The sequence below is a fragment of the Agrilus planipennis genome, unplaced genomic scaffold (assembly GCF_000699045.2).
Source record: "Agrilus planipennis isolate EAB-ADULT unplaced genomic scaffold, Apla_2.0 scaffold20, whole genome shotgun sequence".
Lineage (NCBI taxonomy): Eukaryota > Metazoa > Arthropoda > Insecta > Coleoptera > Buprestidae > Agrilus > Agrilus planipennis.
In genome coordinates this window covers 179,725-197,189 of record NW_020439516.1, presented here as the reverse complement: position 1 = coordinate 197,189, position 17,465 = coordinate 179,725, and the positions used below count along the sequence as shown (strand labels likewise).

General features: G+C 31.6%; 2 protein-coding genes across 3 annotated transcripts; one reads left to right on the top strand and one right to left on the bottom strand.

Moving 5' to 3' along the window:
- The first annotated feature begins 375 nt into the window (after positions 1-375).
- LOC108738491 (putative oxidoreductase GLYR1 homolog) lies at positions 376-15,430 on the top strand. The gene is made up of 9 exons (XM_018471924.2): positions 376-498; positions 559-595; positions 734-816; positions 897-1,023; positions 1,086-1,193; positions 1,263-1,409; positions 6,170-6,343; positions 14,449-14,580; positions 14,675-15,430. Exons 1-9 carry the CDS (start codon positions 464-466, stop codon positions 15,329-15,331), a joined length of 1,500 nt encoding a protein of 499 aa, XP_018327426.1. The 5' UTR covers positions 376-463; the 3' UTR covers positions 15,332-15,430.
- LOC108738487 (leucine-rich repeat-containing protein 70) lies at positions 6,388-11,842 on the bottom strand. Of its 2 annotated transcripts, none has more exons than XM_018471917.2 (5): positions 11,236-11,842; positions 7,823-9,573; positions 7,436-7,580; positions 7,216-7,356; positions 6,388-7,155 (listed from the first exon to the last, which is right to left on the bottom strand). In XM_018471917.2, the coding sequence occupies exons 2-5, from the start codon at positions 9,529-9,531 to the stop codon at positions 6,541-6,543; spliced, it is 2,610 nt and encodes an 869-aa protein (XP_018327419.1). In that variant the 5' UTR covers positions 9,532-9,573; positions 11,236-11,842; the 3' UTR covers positions 6,388-6,540. The 2 variants fall into 2 exon arrangements, with proteins under 2 accessions (XP_018327419.1, XP_018327418.1); XM_018471916.2 differs by having other exon boundaries at positions 6,389-7,155; positions 7,808-9,573; positions 11,236-11,792.
- Positions 15,431-17,465: the final 2,035 nt, after the last annotated feature.

The following is a 17,465-nucleotide window of genomic DNA, read 5'->3' as shown; positions in this document are numbered from 1 at the left end:
TTTCATTTTTATTTTAGTTATAGCTTTTGTTGATAGGGATATAGTAAAAGATAATTTTATGTCGAGGAAGCTCAGCTGGACTACCCATACAACCATGCTGTAGTAACTAGTAGTATTAATAAAGCTCCTAATGCATTAGTTGTGAAACATTTTTATAAAATTAAATAAAAGCTTGGTATAAGTTTCACTCTGTGGTTTTATGGTTAAATGGTGTTATGTGCTATTTCTTTTAAGAGCCATCTGTGGTTTTGTCATATCTCTATTTGTAGAACATCCACAATTTAAATATTATTTATCTATGATCTACGATTTACGCTTGCGCTTGTTTAATAAATACCCCCACTTATTTGTTTGGATAGTCGCAAAGAGCAAAGGAAAAGTATATTTAGGTGTTTGGATTACTTCACATCTTAGTTTTGAGTTGACGGTGTGTCGTGGCGTTTTGTGTTGTGAAGTTAAAATAATGCCAGTGAAATTTAAAGAGGGAGATCTAGTTTGGTAAAAGCTATATTATTTATGGCTATTTACATTCATAACTATTTCATATTTTTATTTTAGGGCAAAAATGAAAGGATTTTCACCGTGGCCTGGTCTGGTAAGTGTCGCGCCACAACATTTATTCTAACCGTTATTCCCTCCTAATGCGTGCGCATATCTGTTAATATTTATATAATTTCTAAAAATTGTGTTTGAATTATTTAATTATAAACACCGAATATTATCTTTTTTATAGGTAGCTAAACCCAACAAATGGTTAAAAAAACAAGCCAAAACCCCTGGCGGTCAATGCATTTACTTCTTTGGCACCAGAAATTAGTAAGTACCACTTGTATGGTCTACTACCATTATACAGATTTTAGTTCGCACTGTGTTGATTTCCTGTTATTAATTTATAGTGGTTGGGTAGAAGAATGCAATATAAAGCCATATTTTGTCTATAAAGAAAAACTAACAAATGCTTATAAGTCTGCAAGTTTTCAAGGAGCAGTCCAGGAAATCGAAGAATTTGTTAGTCGCAGACAAGTAAGATATTTATTTGAGCATCATTAAAGTACATTGTACACAATGTACCTTTTTATTTTCAGATAGATCCAAATTGTAAACCTTTTCCTGAAGATAAGGATAATGCAGAATTTGAATTTGATAAACTAAAAGAAATAGAACAAGCTACTACAGTTACAAAACCCAAGAAGGTATATATTTTTATTGATAATTATGGAAATCAATGCAACAATTATTTTTTTTTTCTTCTATTTTTACAGAGACCTATTAAGCGAACAAAGCCTAAACTTGTTGCTAAAAAATTAAGGTTAGAAGATGATGATAATGAAAACTCAACAGAGTTTGTCAATCATGTCCCAAAAAATTATGAAGAACTCCTTAACCGACCTACAGTATTGGATAGACCAGTAAGCATTTATTTTAATCCCTTCTTAAAGGGGTTTTTATTTAGTCAGAGGCCTTTTCTTAATCTGTGCATTTTGATTAGTCAAGATTTTATTCTTTTAATAAGTAGCCCACTAACACAAAAAAAGAAATCTTTGAAACTGAATAGGTGTACATACGTATAGGATTATATATACTTATTGTACTTGAGGCACCCACGTTATATAATTACTGCAATTATGACACCTATCATTGGTCGCAAGTGTCTCTGCATGGGTTTATTATTCTTTTACACATGGCGCCATCTGTGGATCGAAAAACAAAATATTTTTTACTATGTTAGGCTATGCGGGTTATGGTTTGGTTAGGTTGCTTTTGTTTTATTTGTAATATTCTATATTCCCACTAAAAAACACTTGTACTGTTTTACAAAATCATTCCCGCCTTTTCTACCTGCTTTCCGCATTGTCACAAAGCATTCTACATTTACCTTATACACAGGTGTCACATTTAGAATAATTTTAGATGTGGAACATTGTAGTACAGTATTATATGTGTATTTATATTTTATAGTGTATATAATTATACTGATGTATAATACTATGTGGTACCCATGAAATGATTGTAAATGTGACACTCTCATGTATAACTTGAGGTAGATGTTGGATCCTCATGTATTATGTGGAAAGGCGGAAGGGGTGGAGGTACAATATCATATATTACAAAATAAATACATGCAACCTGACCAAACCACAGCCTAATCTAACCTAATTTAACAAAGTCATTTTTCGATTCACGGATGAGACCATGTGTAAAAGTCCCATAAAAATTAATTTAGAAGCAATGTGGCACCCAATGATGAGTGTAATTATACAAAATTGGTGTCTGAAGTACATTAAGTATATATATTTAAATATATCAAATTATAACCTTACAAAACATTTTTGAACGTATTACATAAGGTGCCTGGTAAATAGACAGGTAACTAGCAGGAATCTATCAATCAGAATTAAATTCCTGCTTTATAAATTTTTTGGTCGATTGGATACGGCATTTTATACATCTTGTGCTGCAAAATGATGTTTTTGATCATGGCTAATCAACTGGGGTTCAAACTTAAAGGCGGGAGGTGAAAATCTTCGTACAGAAGCTATAGAGCAAATAAATAAGTAAAAGTTATATAATGTAAATCTCAAAGCATATATAGATTTTGTACCTCTGAGTATGACAACTTTGGTGTCGAAACGCGTTTTAGGTTTCTAAACCTTTTATGAAATTTTTGGTTTTTTAGGGTTTATTTAGATTTTTTGTGTGAAAATCTTTGCGTGCAGCAGGAAAATTATGGTAATTTTTCTAGAAGTACTATTAAAAGTACATAATTATTATAGATGACAATATTATATTATAAGTATATTTTGTGGTATATAACTTATGAGTGATACTAAGCTCCCATGTCTTAAGTAGTTTGCAAATCTTTTTGTAGAAATTCAGATAAGAGGTTTTAACTCAGTTTCATTAGCATCTCGCGAAAGCTACCCGTAGTTTAAATGCCATATGTATACGTGGATGTAGTCATAGTGAATTCACCGCAAAACTTTATTGAATCCGCCAAAGTTAGGTTGGATGGGTACATATTACAATCAAGGAAGCCTAAACCTTTGGTGTATACCACTTTACATATTTCACTTGACGATTTAAGCCACAACCACTGTCATCCTACTTAATACATGTGACCCTTAGACTATGAAAGAGTGAAAGAGAGGGGGACTCGTAACACCCATATTGGAGTAAGGATAAAAAATCGAAATTTTCTATTATGTGGTGGCAAACATTGCAAGTGTCACGAAATTTGTTTTATGTATTTCGGAGAAATTAGTAGGTGAAAAACAGTGATATTGGTACTTGTGGTAATGATATATTGCTTGCTTAGTCTTGGCAACAAAAAGAAATCGGGAATTATTCACAGATTATTAAGATAGTAATGATTTGTTAATAATTGTTTCGCAAATTGGAAGTTACATCTCTTAAAAAGTAAATGTGTTCGATTTAATGTTTTTAGTACTACTTAGAAAAAAGCAAAAACAAAATGTTCACAGTTTGAATTGCGTTTTCAATTTTTCAAAGTAATGAAGACGACGTTTAAAATCTTTATTATTCTAAAAGATCAATGTTTTTCCAGTGGCGTCAATAAATAAATTTATTCAATACAGTACATTTTATGACGAAATTAAAAAAACAATAAGATATACTTTTACATAACGTTGTTTTGTATTATAGCATTAATATAAATTTTACAGTGAAATTACAAAAAATTAAAAAATTTCTTAATTATACAACCATAAATTATTAATAAATGGGTATCAAAACATATATCAAGTGATTTAGTTTTTCGACATGTCAGATTATACGCATTTTTTTACAATGTTTTTGACTTTAAACGTCATTTTAATTGTACTTTTCTTGTTTTTGTTTTCTTTGGTTTAGTTTTATATACTTTCCGTTCTGAAATCAAAGACCATCAAATAATATTGTACGTAGAAATAATATAATCAGTGTATTTAAATTTAATTTTCCTATTTTCGCGAAATAAAACTTTCATACAATTTAGTATACTAAATTATTTTTATTGCTTTTAATAGATGTCCCAATTACTATGGATGAATAAATTTCGCTAACCTTGTCCTATCTATTAATAAACGTAAGTTACCCCTTCTTAAAGTAAAATGTTAAATTAATATACGAATTAGATTTACAGGTAATTTTCTTGTAATTTTAAAATCTATTCCATTCTTCTATTCAAATTGAAATATAACTAATTACAATGATCTGTATATAGGTAAATAAGTATGCACTGTGTACATACGTATACTGTNATAAATAAATTTATTCAATACAGTACATTTTATGACGAAATTAAAAAAACAATAAGATATACTTTTACATAACGTTGTTTTGTATTATAGCATTAATATAAATTTTACAAATATATAGATTTGTGTCGGTGTTTTCAAAAGAAAAGGGCCGCATAGCCTAATGTTTTTCATAGCGTGTTGTTTACAGACAAATTTCGTTCACTATTGGTGCGACGCAAATTCGCATGTCATACATCCTACGTTGGTTAACTTACTTACAACTTACAACCACCCATAAGAAGGTAATACGCCTTGGCAATGCCTTAATGCAGAGCCGGGCAAACTCGGCTCTTTTGCACCCGAGTGCTTCTCAAATACAGCCAAGGAGCTCCTCATTGATTCTGCGAGTTCGAGTGAGATGATTCTTTCCTTTTCTTATCCCCCCCATTTCACAGTGAGTCCTCTTCCACAGTCAAACCCAACAGTTTTGCGAACGAAAATTTTCGTAGGTATTATTTAAGTTGCGAGAAAGGCTTCGCTCGTCTACGGGATGCAGGGGCTTGATATGGGAGTGGAAGGGAGAAGAAAAAGAGAAAGCAATATGGGTCATTACTACTTACTCTCTCGTACTCATTGTAAGGTATGGAGTGACTCAAACAAACCTCAGGTAGCGGCTCCTACGAAGTTAAAGTTTGCCCGGCTCTGCCTTAATGGTGGTGTAGAAATGTGCCACATTATCCAGATGGTGCTCATTTACCAACTAATGTTTATGTAACTTATAAATTTTTCGTGTTCATAATAATAATATAGATAGTGCTGCATGTATTTAAAATATTTTGTCTAGTGCAGTAGTAAATTGTTTGATTACCTTAGACCTTCGATTATCGGCAATGTTTACATTCTCCATCCATGTAGCTACAGTTTTTATCGTACTACGCTATTCGGTAGATACTTGTAAGTTATTTTATTTAAAAAAAATTACCTTTAACCGTAATGCTAAACTCACTGTGTACTTATTTATTGCATCTAATTTACACCCTTCAAAGCTCGGTACTTATTTCTGTTACACCCTGTATACATCTCTACAAATGTAAATTCATTTACACAAACTGAAATTATGTGACCGCACAGATCACTTTGGTGACAAACTGATTCTGTTTTGCGCAGTTACCGAGTCCCCTCTCTTTCGTACGTTAAGCAGCTCTCAGATATGACCCAAGAAAACTAGTCAAAGTAAGTATTTTGCGCTATGATAGTTTACCATGGTTAACATTTTATATGCCCTGTTCACTGATATTAACGCTATTTGACGTAACTCATATTACACTTTAGGTCGAAAAGTTTACAGTCTTCTTGATATGACCACGATCGAATATCGTTACGTCAAAATATTGGTTATTTTAATTTTCAATTGTGCTCGGTTTGCGCCCAGCTATGACTTTGTTTACGTTTACGTTACGAAGACTAATTCCTTTATGTTATGATGCTTTTTAGGCCCAATTGTTCCTTTACCTAGTCTTAAAAATCTCTAATTGAAAGGACTACTAGATGTATATTCACAACTAAACAGCGTCATCGATATTCAGAATACCTCGATATATAAGAGAAATATAAAAAAAAAAAACAGGGTAACTACAGCAAACCGCCTCACGAATATTAAATTAAATTGTGGAATATCCACAACGCAGACACGTGCTGGGCTCATTTATTTTATTGCCATTTTCAACACAAAATATTTGCAGAGGGCAATTTATAATAATTAACGACCAGTCGTAAAAAAATTTTTTTTTATTTTTATAAAACGTTTCATTAGACTTTAGCTCTGCTGATTATTAGAAAAAGTACAATGTTACACTTCCTCCCTATATCACACGTATCATTTACACGTAGCCCTATTGTAAATTTTAAAAGTAAATTAACCTTTATTACAGGATACTCCACCAGTGGATATCAGTACTATATCCGAGACTTTGAGAAATAGAAACATAGAAGCTTCGACGTTATCATTTGGCTTTCTTGGTTTGGGAATAATGGGTTCTGGAATTGTAAAGAATCTTATATACTCTGGCCATAAAATCAATCTGTGGAACAGAAGTTTGAAAAAGGTGAGGAAATTTTTTTGACTACTTATGGAAAAATTAATTTAAACGAATGTTAAATATCTATTTACTGAAGAACGCACATATTTACGGTTATAGTAAAGTTCATACAGTTAAAAATACTTTTTATACATTTTGTTGTCTTATAAAGACATGTTTCTTTAATACATTAAGATTTTAATTATGACATAGGAAAAGAAATTTCATAAAGTTGTTTCCATTTTGTCTCTCGTCTCGAAAGGGTTTTGGACAAATGCCAAGTTTGGCAAGCTTATACTAGAATTTACAGTGCAATTGCTATTTTTTATTTCGTTTTTAAAAACACTTTCACTTGTTGAACAATCAGCCACCAAATCGTTACCACCACCTACTTTACTAATAACATCAGGAAAACGGTCTGAAGCAATTATATTATTAATCGATCCTTGATTTGAATTAACTGATCTTTCCGTTGGCGTGTAATACAAAGAAGGTCTGCTATTCGTAAACTCTTCGTCACTGCGGTTTCTGTAATTGCTCTCCAACTGATTAAGCTCTACCATATTTTCAACACAAGTTTTCATATAGACATCGATATTTGAGATATCATCGAAAACCAATGATTCTGCTCTGCCACATGTTCCGGCTCGACAGTTATCAAAATAAAGATTAGGAAGATTTTCTAAAACTTTGTTTAAAGTTTGTTGTTGGTATTTGTACGATTCTCGTAACCTGAGGACTTTATGAGCGCTAAATTTACGAATTTTATTTCTTTGGAAGACATAGTTTTCCCTCACCCAATTCATTTGAGTTGTAGAATAATCACGAACCTTTCTGACCTTTAAACATAAAGTATATATTATTATTGCGTTTTTAAAAATTTAATGAAACTGTTATACCTGGTCGTAATATTGATCACGCAGACCAACAAAATGGTGAGATCCGTAATCTCGAAATTCTTTAAAGTGTTTTGCTTGAGTCTGATAACTGCTTTGAATCCATTCCATTTGCTGAACGCAATTATCTTTTATTCTTCCCATCTATAGAATATAAAATTTTTATTAAATTAAGGATTATGATAGTAAAGCCTACAGAAAGATGGTCATCGTTATAAGATACCTGTTGAGCATAATTTTCACGAAGACGTTCCAACTGTTGAGATTTATACTGTTCTATATTTTCCAACATGGCGTATATTTGACGCGCTTTGGGTGATACCCGATCTCTTTTGCAAAAACTGCAGCAGTTATTTAAAATACCCATTCTAAAAAAGAAAATAAACGAAAAAATCATTCGAAATTGCATATATCAAAATGTAATTTGTGTCGAGTATGTGTGTATTATTTATATTTACAGATATACACCTATCATATTACTACTACATCATTAAAACTTACTATTAAGTTATTTCTTTTTTTCATTCTACTCAGCTATTTTTTAATACAAAATGTTTTCGAGAATCTTTTTAGTTGTTTACCGTGGCTTACTTACTTGTTTAATATATACCTCAGTAACTGAATAATTAAAGTTGCTGCTAAAAACCCTGCTGCACAATGAAATCCTACAAATAGACTGAATATTTTAATGTTATACCAGTCTGTCGGATCTATATGCAGAAGTACATCCTCAGTGGTATTCGCAACAGGATTGCTTGCATAACAATAATATCGTCCGCAATCTTCTCGGGTAACATTCTGAATATATAAGGTTCCATTATCAAGAACCTGTATTCGAGGGGGAATCTTTCTCATTGGATTCATGTACCTATCGTGTGCATGTGGGTGTTTGTGAAAAATATCGGCAACAGTTGGATCGGGATTCCAATGATAAACTTCTCTAGACGGCGTTATCCATGTTATAGACGGCAAAGGATTTGCTGAATAACGACATTCCAGTAAGGCGTTCGATTTTAATCGGTATTGTTTTGTTTCGGTTTTAAATACTATACGAGGTGAAGTACAGTTTAAATGTTGCAATGTGGGAATCATATCGTTAGGATATGCATACGGTCCGCAACTAAGTTCCGAAAGAGTAACATTGTTTTTTTTTCGTTGTTCTGCCCAACTGGCAAACCAAAACATACGACAGTCGCATGCCCAGGGATTATTTTCTATGTTTAAGAAATTTAATTTGGTTAAATTGGCAAGAGTCAAAGGTAAAAATGTTAGAGAGTTACCACTTATGTCTAACTGTGTAATAAGAGGGGTATCTGACAAGACATAATCTTCTATTTCTTGTAAGTATTTATTGTTTCTAATTTCCAAAGTTTGTAATTGTTGAAGACCTAATAGCTCTGTATTATACAGAACTTCGATTCTTGTATTATCTAACGTTAATTTATGAACGCGAGGGCTGAAATGAAACAGTCCGTATGTTAGCTGTTTAATTTTATTTCCACTTAAATTTAAAATTTCTAATTTATTCAAAGCTCGAAACGTACCACTAGCCAAATTTGTAATGGGATTATTGGCCAAATTCAATTCTCGCAGATTCGCTAATGAATCAAACAGGCCTTTAGATATATAAACCAAAGAATTATTTGATAAAGTCAGCTGTTTAAGTTCCGTTAAATCGGCAAGGGCATTTGATGTTAATTTTACTATTTTATTGTTGTTTAACAGTAATACTTCAATATATCGATTAAATTTAAAAAAATGATCTAAAACAGTAACTAGTGAATTGTATGAAAGATCTAGAATTCGTAAGTGTGGCATGGGGGCGAAAATTTGAAATGGAATTGCACTTAGCTTATTATTCGATAAGTACAATCTTTCTACGTTAAGTCCTCTAAAAGCATCCCTTGGTAAATCATCTATACGGTTGTATGACAAATTTAAAGTGACCAACGATGAAAAGTTTTTAAATTGATACGGTTGCAACCTGGATATCTTATTCAATGACACATCGAGATTCTGTAGAAACTGTGGCGATGGGAGACAATCGTTTAGCTGTTGCAGACCACTGTTTATCCATTTTAAATTAACAATATTGTTCAGCAAAGTTATTTTTCCCGTTACATTGTTTAATTCTAAGTAAGTTAATTCCGTCGATAAAAATACGTCGCTAATATTTGAATCCTGGCAAACAAGAGCGTTTATTCTTACTAAGTTACATTTTCCTGCATATTCTGCATGCGAAATGTTTACAAAGAAACATGTAACTAGAAAATTTATAGTGTATAAACCGATGCTTTTCACCCACCGGTCGCTACCCATAATTGTAAGAGATTCATTTTTTGAACGTCAAAACGACCCGTTCTGGAATAAAAAAATACCTTTTTAGTTTTCAAGTGAGGGTATATGCATAATACTTACATATCTTAAGACAACTGCTTAATTAAATTTAAGTCAATAATGGAAATTAACATATACCTGTCCATTTTTTTTTTGAAATTTTAGATTATTACTTATTTTATCAATATCTGGTAAATCATTTATGTAAGGTTAAGTACGCGGTGTGGGAGGTGTTAAAAAATATATTCAAACAGTCTCCCTCCTCACCTTCGATCCAATCTCATATGAAATAATTGCAGGATGACTAATTTATCGATATCTTGCAAATAATTCAAGTAAGGTTAGGTGGGTGGTTGAGAGTGTGTGTGTGTGTCAAAAAATACAAACAATCCCCATTCCCTCGCACCCTCGATCTCTTCTTGCATTGGATTCTGCAAAATCTGAGGGTGAGGGGGTGTTGTTTAAAAGTTGTCATCCATTAATATTTCATGTAAAATTGGGTAGAAGGAGGGGAGAGCGTTATAGGTGGTATTAGACATTCAGTTTGAATAATTTTCCAGATATCGATAAGACGTCGTCGTAATTTTGTTAATTTTCAAAGCTAAAAAAATAGGTGAAGACGTCGTTTTCGAGTATATATATATATACTTATATTCTTGATCAATGTAAAACATTAAGGAAATCGGAGAAGTGTACACTAATCTCCATTATTACTAAGTAATAATGGTATTAACAAAAATAAATCAGCCTAATTTTGAAATTGCTTTAATAATTAAATTAATATTGACGCTATTCAACCGTATTAGGTACTATACTATTTGGATATTTGGTATGAAATATCAACAAAATTTAATCTCAATAATTTATCCAAGTTTCTTCCACTTTTCCATGTTTTTTTTTTAACTAGTTACGTTGGTTTATTCTTAATCATTCGATGTTCAATATCGTGAAACTGTTAAAGTTACTATAAATAATTAGGGAGATTTTAAAATAAACTAATATTTTGAAATTTGAAGAACACCTTTTTATCTTTTCTGCAATTAGGATAAACATTATGAGGGATTATGAATACATTTATGATATAAATATAATACTTGCATAAATTTTACAAGTTTTTGAAGTTAAACTGAACGAATTTGAGTAAGTAGTTATTCATATAAACGGTATTCCAAAATTGTACACGATCAGCTGTTCAGGTAAAAGTCTACGTCACAAAACCAACAGCTGGTAAGTTGTATATTATACGATATGTATAAAACAAACATGTCGACGAAATCTTATTTTTTTTTCGTAATACAATTGCAGAAAAATTAGTAATAAAATTACAGTTCTTAATTGCGAATAAATTATTGTTACGATGCACATACGTAAGCACATGAAAAACGTTCTTTAATGACAAAAGTGTGTTTATTATAATGTAAGTGCTTGCCGTGTGCACAAAATGTCGACCAGATTTTTTTTCCTTTAATATAAGTGCCAGTAACTATTTATTTTTAGCTAATTTAGGTATTTAAAAGTAAATTGCAATGATGAAATTGTGCAGTAGGTACCTATCGTACATTAATTTATAGGTGTACCAAAAAAAAAGATCAAAATAGGTAGTTCCTAATTCAGTAATTTATTTTTTATATAACGTTTCATTTATGCATTAATTATTTCGCTATAACAATCCGCCGTGAAACTTACCATTTTTTCATCCATTTTGTGTTTAAATAAAACCGCAGAGACGTATTTGTGCGTACAATACTAAGGAAGAGTCATTTAGTTACACCACTATTGCATCCGATGTATAGAAATCAATTTAACATACAGCATGTACAATTATTATGAAAAAATTGTGCACTTTTGAATTAATGGAGAATTAAAGGCTCGGTCGCGATACTATAGTATGGATTGTTCCAAATTGAACTATCACTCTGCTTGCTAGGGCTTGTAACTGCTGGTATCCTCTAGCGGGGGTTTACTGAATTTGGAATGTTAACTGCGCTGCGTAACGGATCATTCCATTTTCTTGAAGGGAAGTTTGTCATATAGCATAAACATACACATACCTATGTAATCCTCTTATTTTTTTTTGAGATAAGGCTTTTATTGAATTAAGTATTATGCTTATCTTTTTCTCTCTCTACTTCTCATCATCATCATTTTAAGGTTGAAATTCACTACTTTTAAATTTTATTAATAGGATTTCTTGCTGCGTTTGAAGACGTGTTTTTATCTTTTGATTGCTGTCTTATTGATTTCCTTAGAAAATTGTGATTGTGATCAGCTTTAAATAAGTACATCCATTTTTATAGTACAAATACCTATAAATATTTCTGCTTGAAATAATTGCAATATTTTATATAAACGGATATTCATCATCCAAAGGGGCATCATTTCTCGAAAAATAAAACATGAAAATTAAGTAAATATTTTGTTAACAATTGCCATGTTTATTTCAACAAACTTGCTCACAATTAGTTACCTACAACCAATATATAAGTGTACAACTACTCCACGTTTGTGTTCGACGGCTGACACCTGCAGCAATCTCCGCTGCTGTTCCCCTTGTCCTCTGAAACTACCACAATTTCCCGATAGGGATAACGTCATCGATCATGGGCGGCTCGGAATGGCGCTAATGACGGTTTGTATGTCCGAAAGTCACCGTTTTCGAGAAAAACAGCCCGCAACGCTGCACTCAATGAGCTGGTGATTACTTACCAACAGTAGTGCTGTATTTGTTTTATTCATGTATTGTTTTTTTGTTAGATTATATTAAGTGCGATTCAAGGTGTTCATGCTAACTGCAAACTCTAGCAGCCATTTATTCTTTTAACGTTTAAACCTTGTATGAGACAGTCGATCATGTTTTTTTTTGCCTTAAATAATAGTTTACTGGCAGTAGAATGATGTGCAAAATACAATTTAGCGGAGGAATCAAGGAAATTAATAACATTAAAGATTAATACTGTTGTTTATATCGATACAGTCTTGATTTTTGAAGTAAAAAAATAAAAATATTAATAGCACATAGCACAAAAAAATATGAAATCAACGGGTAATGATAACGTTAATATAATTACAATCAGACTAACAAAACTGCAAAAAATAAAACTAATACAAATCAAATTAATAGCGTTCATAAACAGTTATACTAAAATCACTTTTGGTATATTGAAAATCTTTGATGTACTTCAGGATGAGTAGTAGTCTTCGTCCTTGTCTGTGTTACCACAGAAATTCACATAAGTGAGAGTCCAACGACTATCTTCTAGTACGATTTTTCGTTTATTTCTAATCGTAAGCTTCGCGCAGGCCCATAATTTTAAATGTTTTGCGTGTGTGCTCATGTCGTGGGGTCGGCGAAATTTTCGCTGTAATTCCCGATGTAATGTTTGAAATTATATCCTTCCGAGTTGTTAATCGATCTGTATGCTTTCCATTCATCTGAAATAATAGTAAGATTTTTTTCTGTACATGCTGTTATTGTTGCCATCAAGTATCTTTTGTTATATCTGGAACCGCATACATAAAACACTCGTGTGCATCTCTGCATATTCCACCGAAGATCCACCGATTTGGTAGAAGTCGTTCACGATTACATTGACGTTTACAAAAACTGGATTTTGCCACCGATTTTCTTTTGATTTTTCAGTAAGTAGTCGGCGCACACTTCTCGCAACATATTTTTCCAGTTTGTGATGGATTCTGATGCCATACCCAATTCGGTAGTGCAAAAATTTGTCGAGGTGTACTCCTTTGACCAGCAGTAAATAAACAAAATCGTTGTTTCGAAACTTCCATATTTTAGTACGTTGACTTCCAATCGACACTTCTGTTTCTTGCTCATCCACTTGTAGTTATTTTGTTTTTACAATGCCAAATGCATTTCATGCTATTTTCTCACAATCTGTGTTTATGCAAAACGCCTTTACTTTGCAAAAAATTAATTGCCTTTTATTTACAATTAATTTTACACGCAAGAGAAGTAAACGTGTACGATGGTGGCTTGTTAACTGAAATTAGATATATATCTTTGCGACAGTGTTTGTTGACATTCGTGTTTTGGCATATCAGATCAAAGTTTGGTATATTCATAGCGTTGTGTGTTCGATTCCATCGAAACAATAGGAAATCACCTTTCGGTAACCGATTTTTTAAGTGAAACTTCTTTACGCGCGGTAGGGTAAGTTCGTTTCATGCGAGTTGTTCTGTAACTAAATTATGCAACGGATGTCCCCCCTCTACACGGCCACGTAGTCGAGTTCGTAGTGGGAATCGCTTGAGCCGTGAGCGCCCTTTAATGCAACGTTCGTTACAGGCAACTCCGGCATGTATAGTGTAAAATTTAAATTCATAGTGCACTAATAATACCATTAAACCAATTCCTTAACCCCTATCCCGGTATGTTTGTGTGTTTGAAGAAATTTTACTTCAGTAGCGTGCTGTATAATTACAGGTTGTATTTTTTTTAATGTACTTATTTAATTTATATAGTCTAAACATTAATTTGTACTAAATTGTTTATGTTTATCTCAGAAGTTTGATAATTGGCAGTGTTTACATTTTCCATCCATGTAGGCACAGCTTAATCTGCCGAGTCAAGAAGTACAAAGTTTTTTTAACTTTTATAAAAAGGTATCATTTCAAAATATCACTGCTAAAGGTGTAGAATTGTGGTTTGCGATATAACCGAATTCCACACGGTCGAAGTCGCGGACTACAGTTAGCCTTTAATATATATTTGGAGACTTATCATACCCATCTGTTAATTATTTCTTTATGTAGGTACTTAACTGCTTATACATAATGTATATAATACCAACAGTTGTTAGGTGTCTATTTATTTCACTTACATTGTCAGCTACATCAGCAGAGCTTGTAAATAAATATTAAATATCATTGTTTTATCAGGCCGAGGAAGTGAAAAAGCAAGTGGACGAAAAGCAAATCGGAAGAGTTGAAGTTTATGACACACCTTGCGATGTAGTTGAAAATTCAAACATTATTTTTTGTTGCGTTTCTGACCCTCGAGCATCAAAAGATGTAAGTATGCAGAAGGCAAAGTAAAAATGTAGTCGATGGGAATGATTAAGAATGTCCTCAACTTTTTATCAATGCTTTTTTTATAATTTTTTAGATCGTTTATGGGAATTGTGGAGTATTACCCCAACTAGATGGTTCTCTAGAAGGAAAAGGCTATGTAGAAATGACATCGATTGATCCAGAGACTTCAAAAGACATTTGCAATGTCATAACTAGCAAAGGTGGTCGATATTTAGAGGCTCAAATCCAGGGTAGTAATAAAGAAGCGAACGAAGCCAATCTTGTAATTTTGGGAGCCGGTGACAAAACTCTGTTCGACGACTGTCAGAGTTGCTTTAAAGCGATGGGCAAAACTGCTTTTTACTTGGGAGAAGTCGGTTTTGCTACCAAAATGAACTTAATTCTTCAGACAATTAATGGAGTTGCATTGGCAGGTTTGGCTGAAGGATTTGCGTTAGCTGACCGTTCGGGATTATTTGCAAAAGACGTGCTGGAGATTTTTGAATTGACAAACATGAGTTGTCCAGCATTGGTAGATAAAGCAAATATAATAATAAAATCTGACTTTCCGAATACACGAATGCCATTACAACATATGCAAAAAGATTTGAAACTTGCTCTCGAAATGGCCGATTCATTTAATCAACCACTGTTAATGACATCCACGGCTAATGAAATATTTAAGCACACTCGCAGACTCGGTTACGACAAGCATGACTCGGCTGCAGTTTATATGAGAGCTCGGCATTAAAAATACACCAAAACAAACGAAACGAATTCTTTTATTATAATCACTTTTTTATTTCTTAAAATCAAATTCGCCATTGCTAATAAATAATTTATCGATTTAGTTTTACTTGTCGTTCTTGATTTTTAACTTTGAAGTTTTTTAAGACACGTATGTAGGTATATAAGATACATACAGTTCTTTTTTATTTAATTAAGAATAATTTAGTAAAAAAGCAGGGGCACTATTATTTCATAGGTAATTGTTTAGTCGTACATTTTTGGATGATTATCTAGACAAATACTTACCTATATTAGGGCTGATATTTGGTAGATACCTAAATGTAATGTAACATGGACACACATACTTTATTATTATTATGATGTTGTTTTCTACATTCAGTGTTACGGTTTTGCTTCCTTTTTATTGTGCCGATCAATAAAAATGTTTGTATAAAAACAAAATATATACAATATATGTTTAAACCGCTACCCTTCCCTCACGTAAACTTTAGGAAGACAGGAAGAAATACAAACACCACAAGTGCTAGATATATGCTTCGTTTTTCTTTTCCTTCATTATCCATAATTAATAATTTAAAAACAATCAATAGTTTCGGTAAATAGGAATCACATCTGTATATATGTACTTCTAATTCTCATTATTGTTGGTACACAAACATTAGCCAATTTAATTAGAGTTCGAAAATTTGTACTTTTACAATTGCATGGTTATTTAAAGGGAACATAATGAATTAAAGATAATTTATTTTTAATTCTTCTTATTGTTAGCATAAGGAGATATCCTTGTTTGAAGAGAAAACTATTAACCCACTGTATAATTAAGCAGGTACTTATTAAAAGAAATGTATATGTATATTTAGATCGTCGTACATACAAAATTATAAATGCCCGGTACAGTCACATGTTTTTGTACAATCAGTGTTTTCATTTTTGGTAGATGAGTTAATAATAAATAAATTCTGTAAAAATATATGCAGAAATATGTGTTTCTATATTAATTGAGTTTTCTGTTATTCATTAACAAGTCACGCTTTAAAGGTAATACATGACTTTAATTGATGAATTGTACGAATCATCGGCTCTAATGAATAGCTATATCTTATATTTTGAGATACAGTATTTTAAAGTAAACACACAGTAATTAGGTACATCGCTGATTTTTGTGGAAAACTGTTAACTTATTATTATGACACATTGTGAACTTCCATAATATAAATTTTACAGTGAAATTACAAAAAATTAAAAAATTTCTTAATTATACAACCATAAATTATTAATAAATGGGTATCAAAACATATATCAAGTGATTTAGTTTTTCGACATGTCAGATTATACGCATTTTTTTACAATGTTTTTGACTTTAAACGTCATTTTAATTGTACTTTTCTTGTTTTTGTTTTCTTTGGTTTAGTTTTATATACTTTCCGTTCTGAAATCAAAGACCATCAAATAATATTGTACGTAGAAATAATATAATCAGTGTATTTAAATTTAATTTTCCTATTTTCGCGAAATAAAACTTTCATACAATTTAGTATACTAAATTATTTTTATTGCTTTTAATAGATGTCCCAATTACTATGGATGAATAAATTTCGCTAACCTTGTCCTATCTATTAATAAACGTAAGTTACCCCTTCTTAAAGTAAAATGTTAAATTAATATACGAATTAGATTTACAGGTAATTTTCTTGTAATTTTAAAATCTATTCCATTCTTCTATTCAAATTGAAATATAACTAATTACAATGATCTGTATATAGGTAAATAAGTATGCACTGTGTACATACGTATACTGTATTTACGTCATATATAGATATAATTATAAATTTAGTTATACATATAACCAATATTTAGCAGCAGATTAAATTGACTAGTAAAATACGATTGAAAGGTTTTAATTTATGGATTTGGATTTGCATTAGATTGTTGATAAGAATTATAAATTTTATAGAAACACAATTTGGGTATACCCAAATACAGTTTGTGGTAAAAAATTTCTCATATTTATTACTTAAATAAAAATTATATATTATTATAACATATAAATAGCGCTCATATTGTGTGCATAATAATTTTGAAAAATGGATGGGATTACAACTAAATTGAATTATAAGAAATGTCGGTTGTACTCG

Excerpts from the sequence above, each read along its gene's own strand:
- LOC108738491 (XM_018471924.2), top strand. The coding sequence starts at position 464 with ATGCCAGTGAAATTTAAAGAGGGAGATCTAGTTTG. Across the intron at positions 499-558 it reads AAAGAGGGAGATCTAGTTTG|GGCAAAAATGAAAGGATTTT; the intron begins GTAAAAGCTATA and ends TTTTTATTTTAG. Across the intron at positions 1,024-1,085 it reads AATTTGTTAGTCGCAGACAA|ATAGATCCAAATTGTAAACC; the intron begins GTAAGATATTTA and ends TTTTATTTTCAG.
- LOC108738487 (XM_018471916.2), bottom strand. The coding sequence starts at position 9,531 with ATGGGTAGCGACCGGTGGGTGAAAAGCATCGGTTTATACACTATAAAT. Across the intron at positions 7,357-7,435 it reads GTGAAAATTATGCTCAACAG|ATGGGAAGAATAAAAGATAA; the intron begins GTATCTTATAAC and ends TATATTCTATAG. Across the intron at positions 7,156-7,215 it reads GTGATCAATATTACGACCAG|GTCAGAAAGGTTCGTGATTA; the intron begins GTATAACAGTTT and ends TTATGTTTAAAG.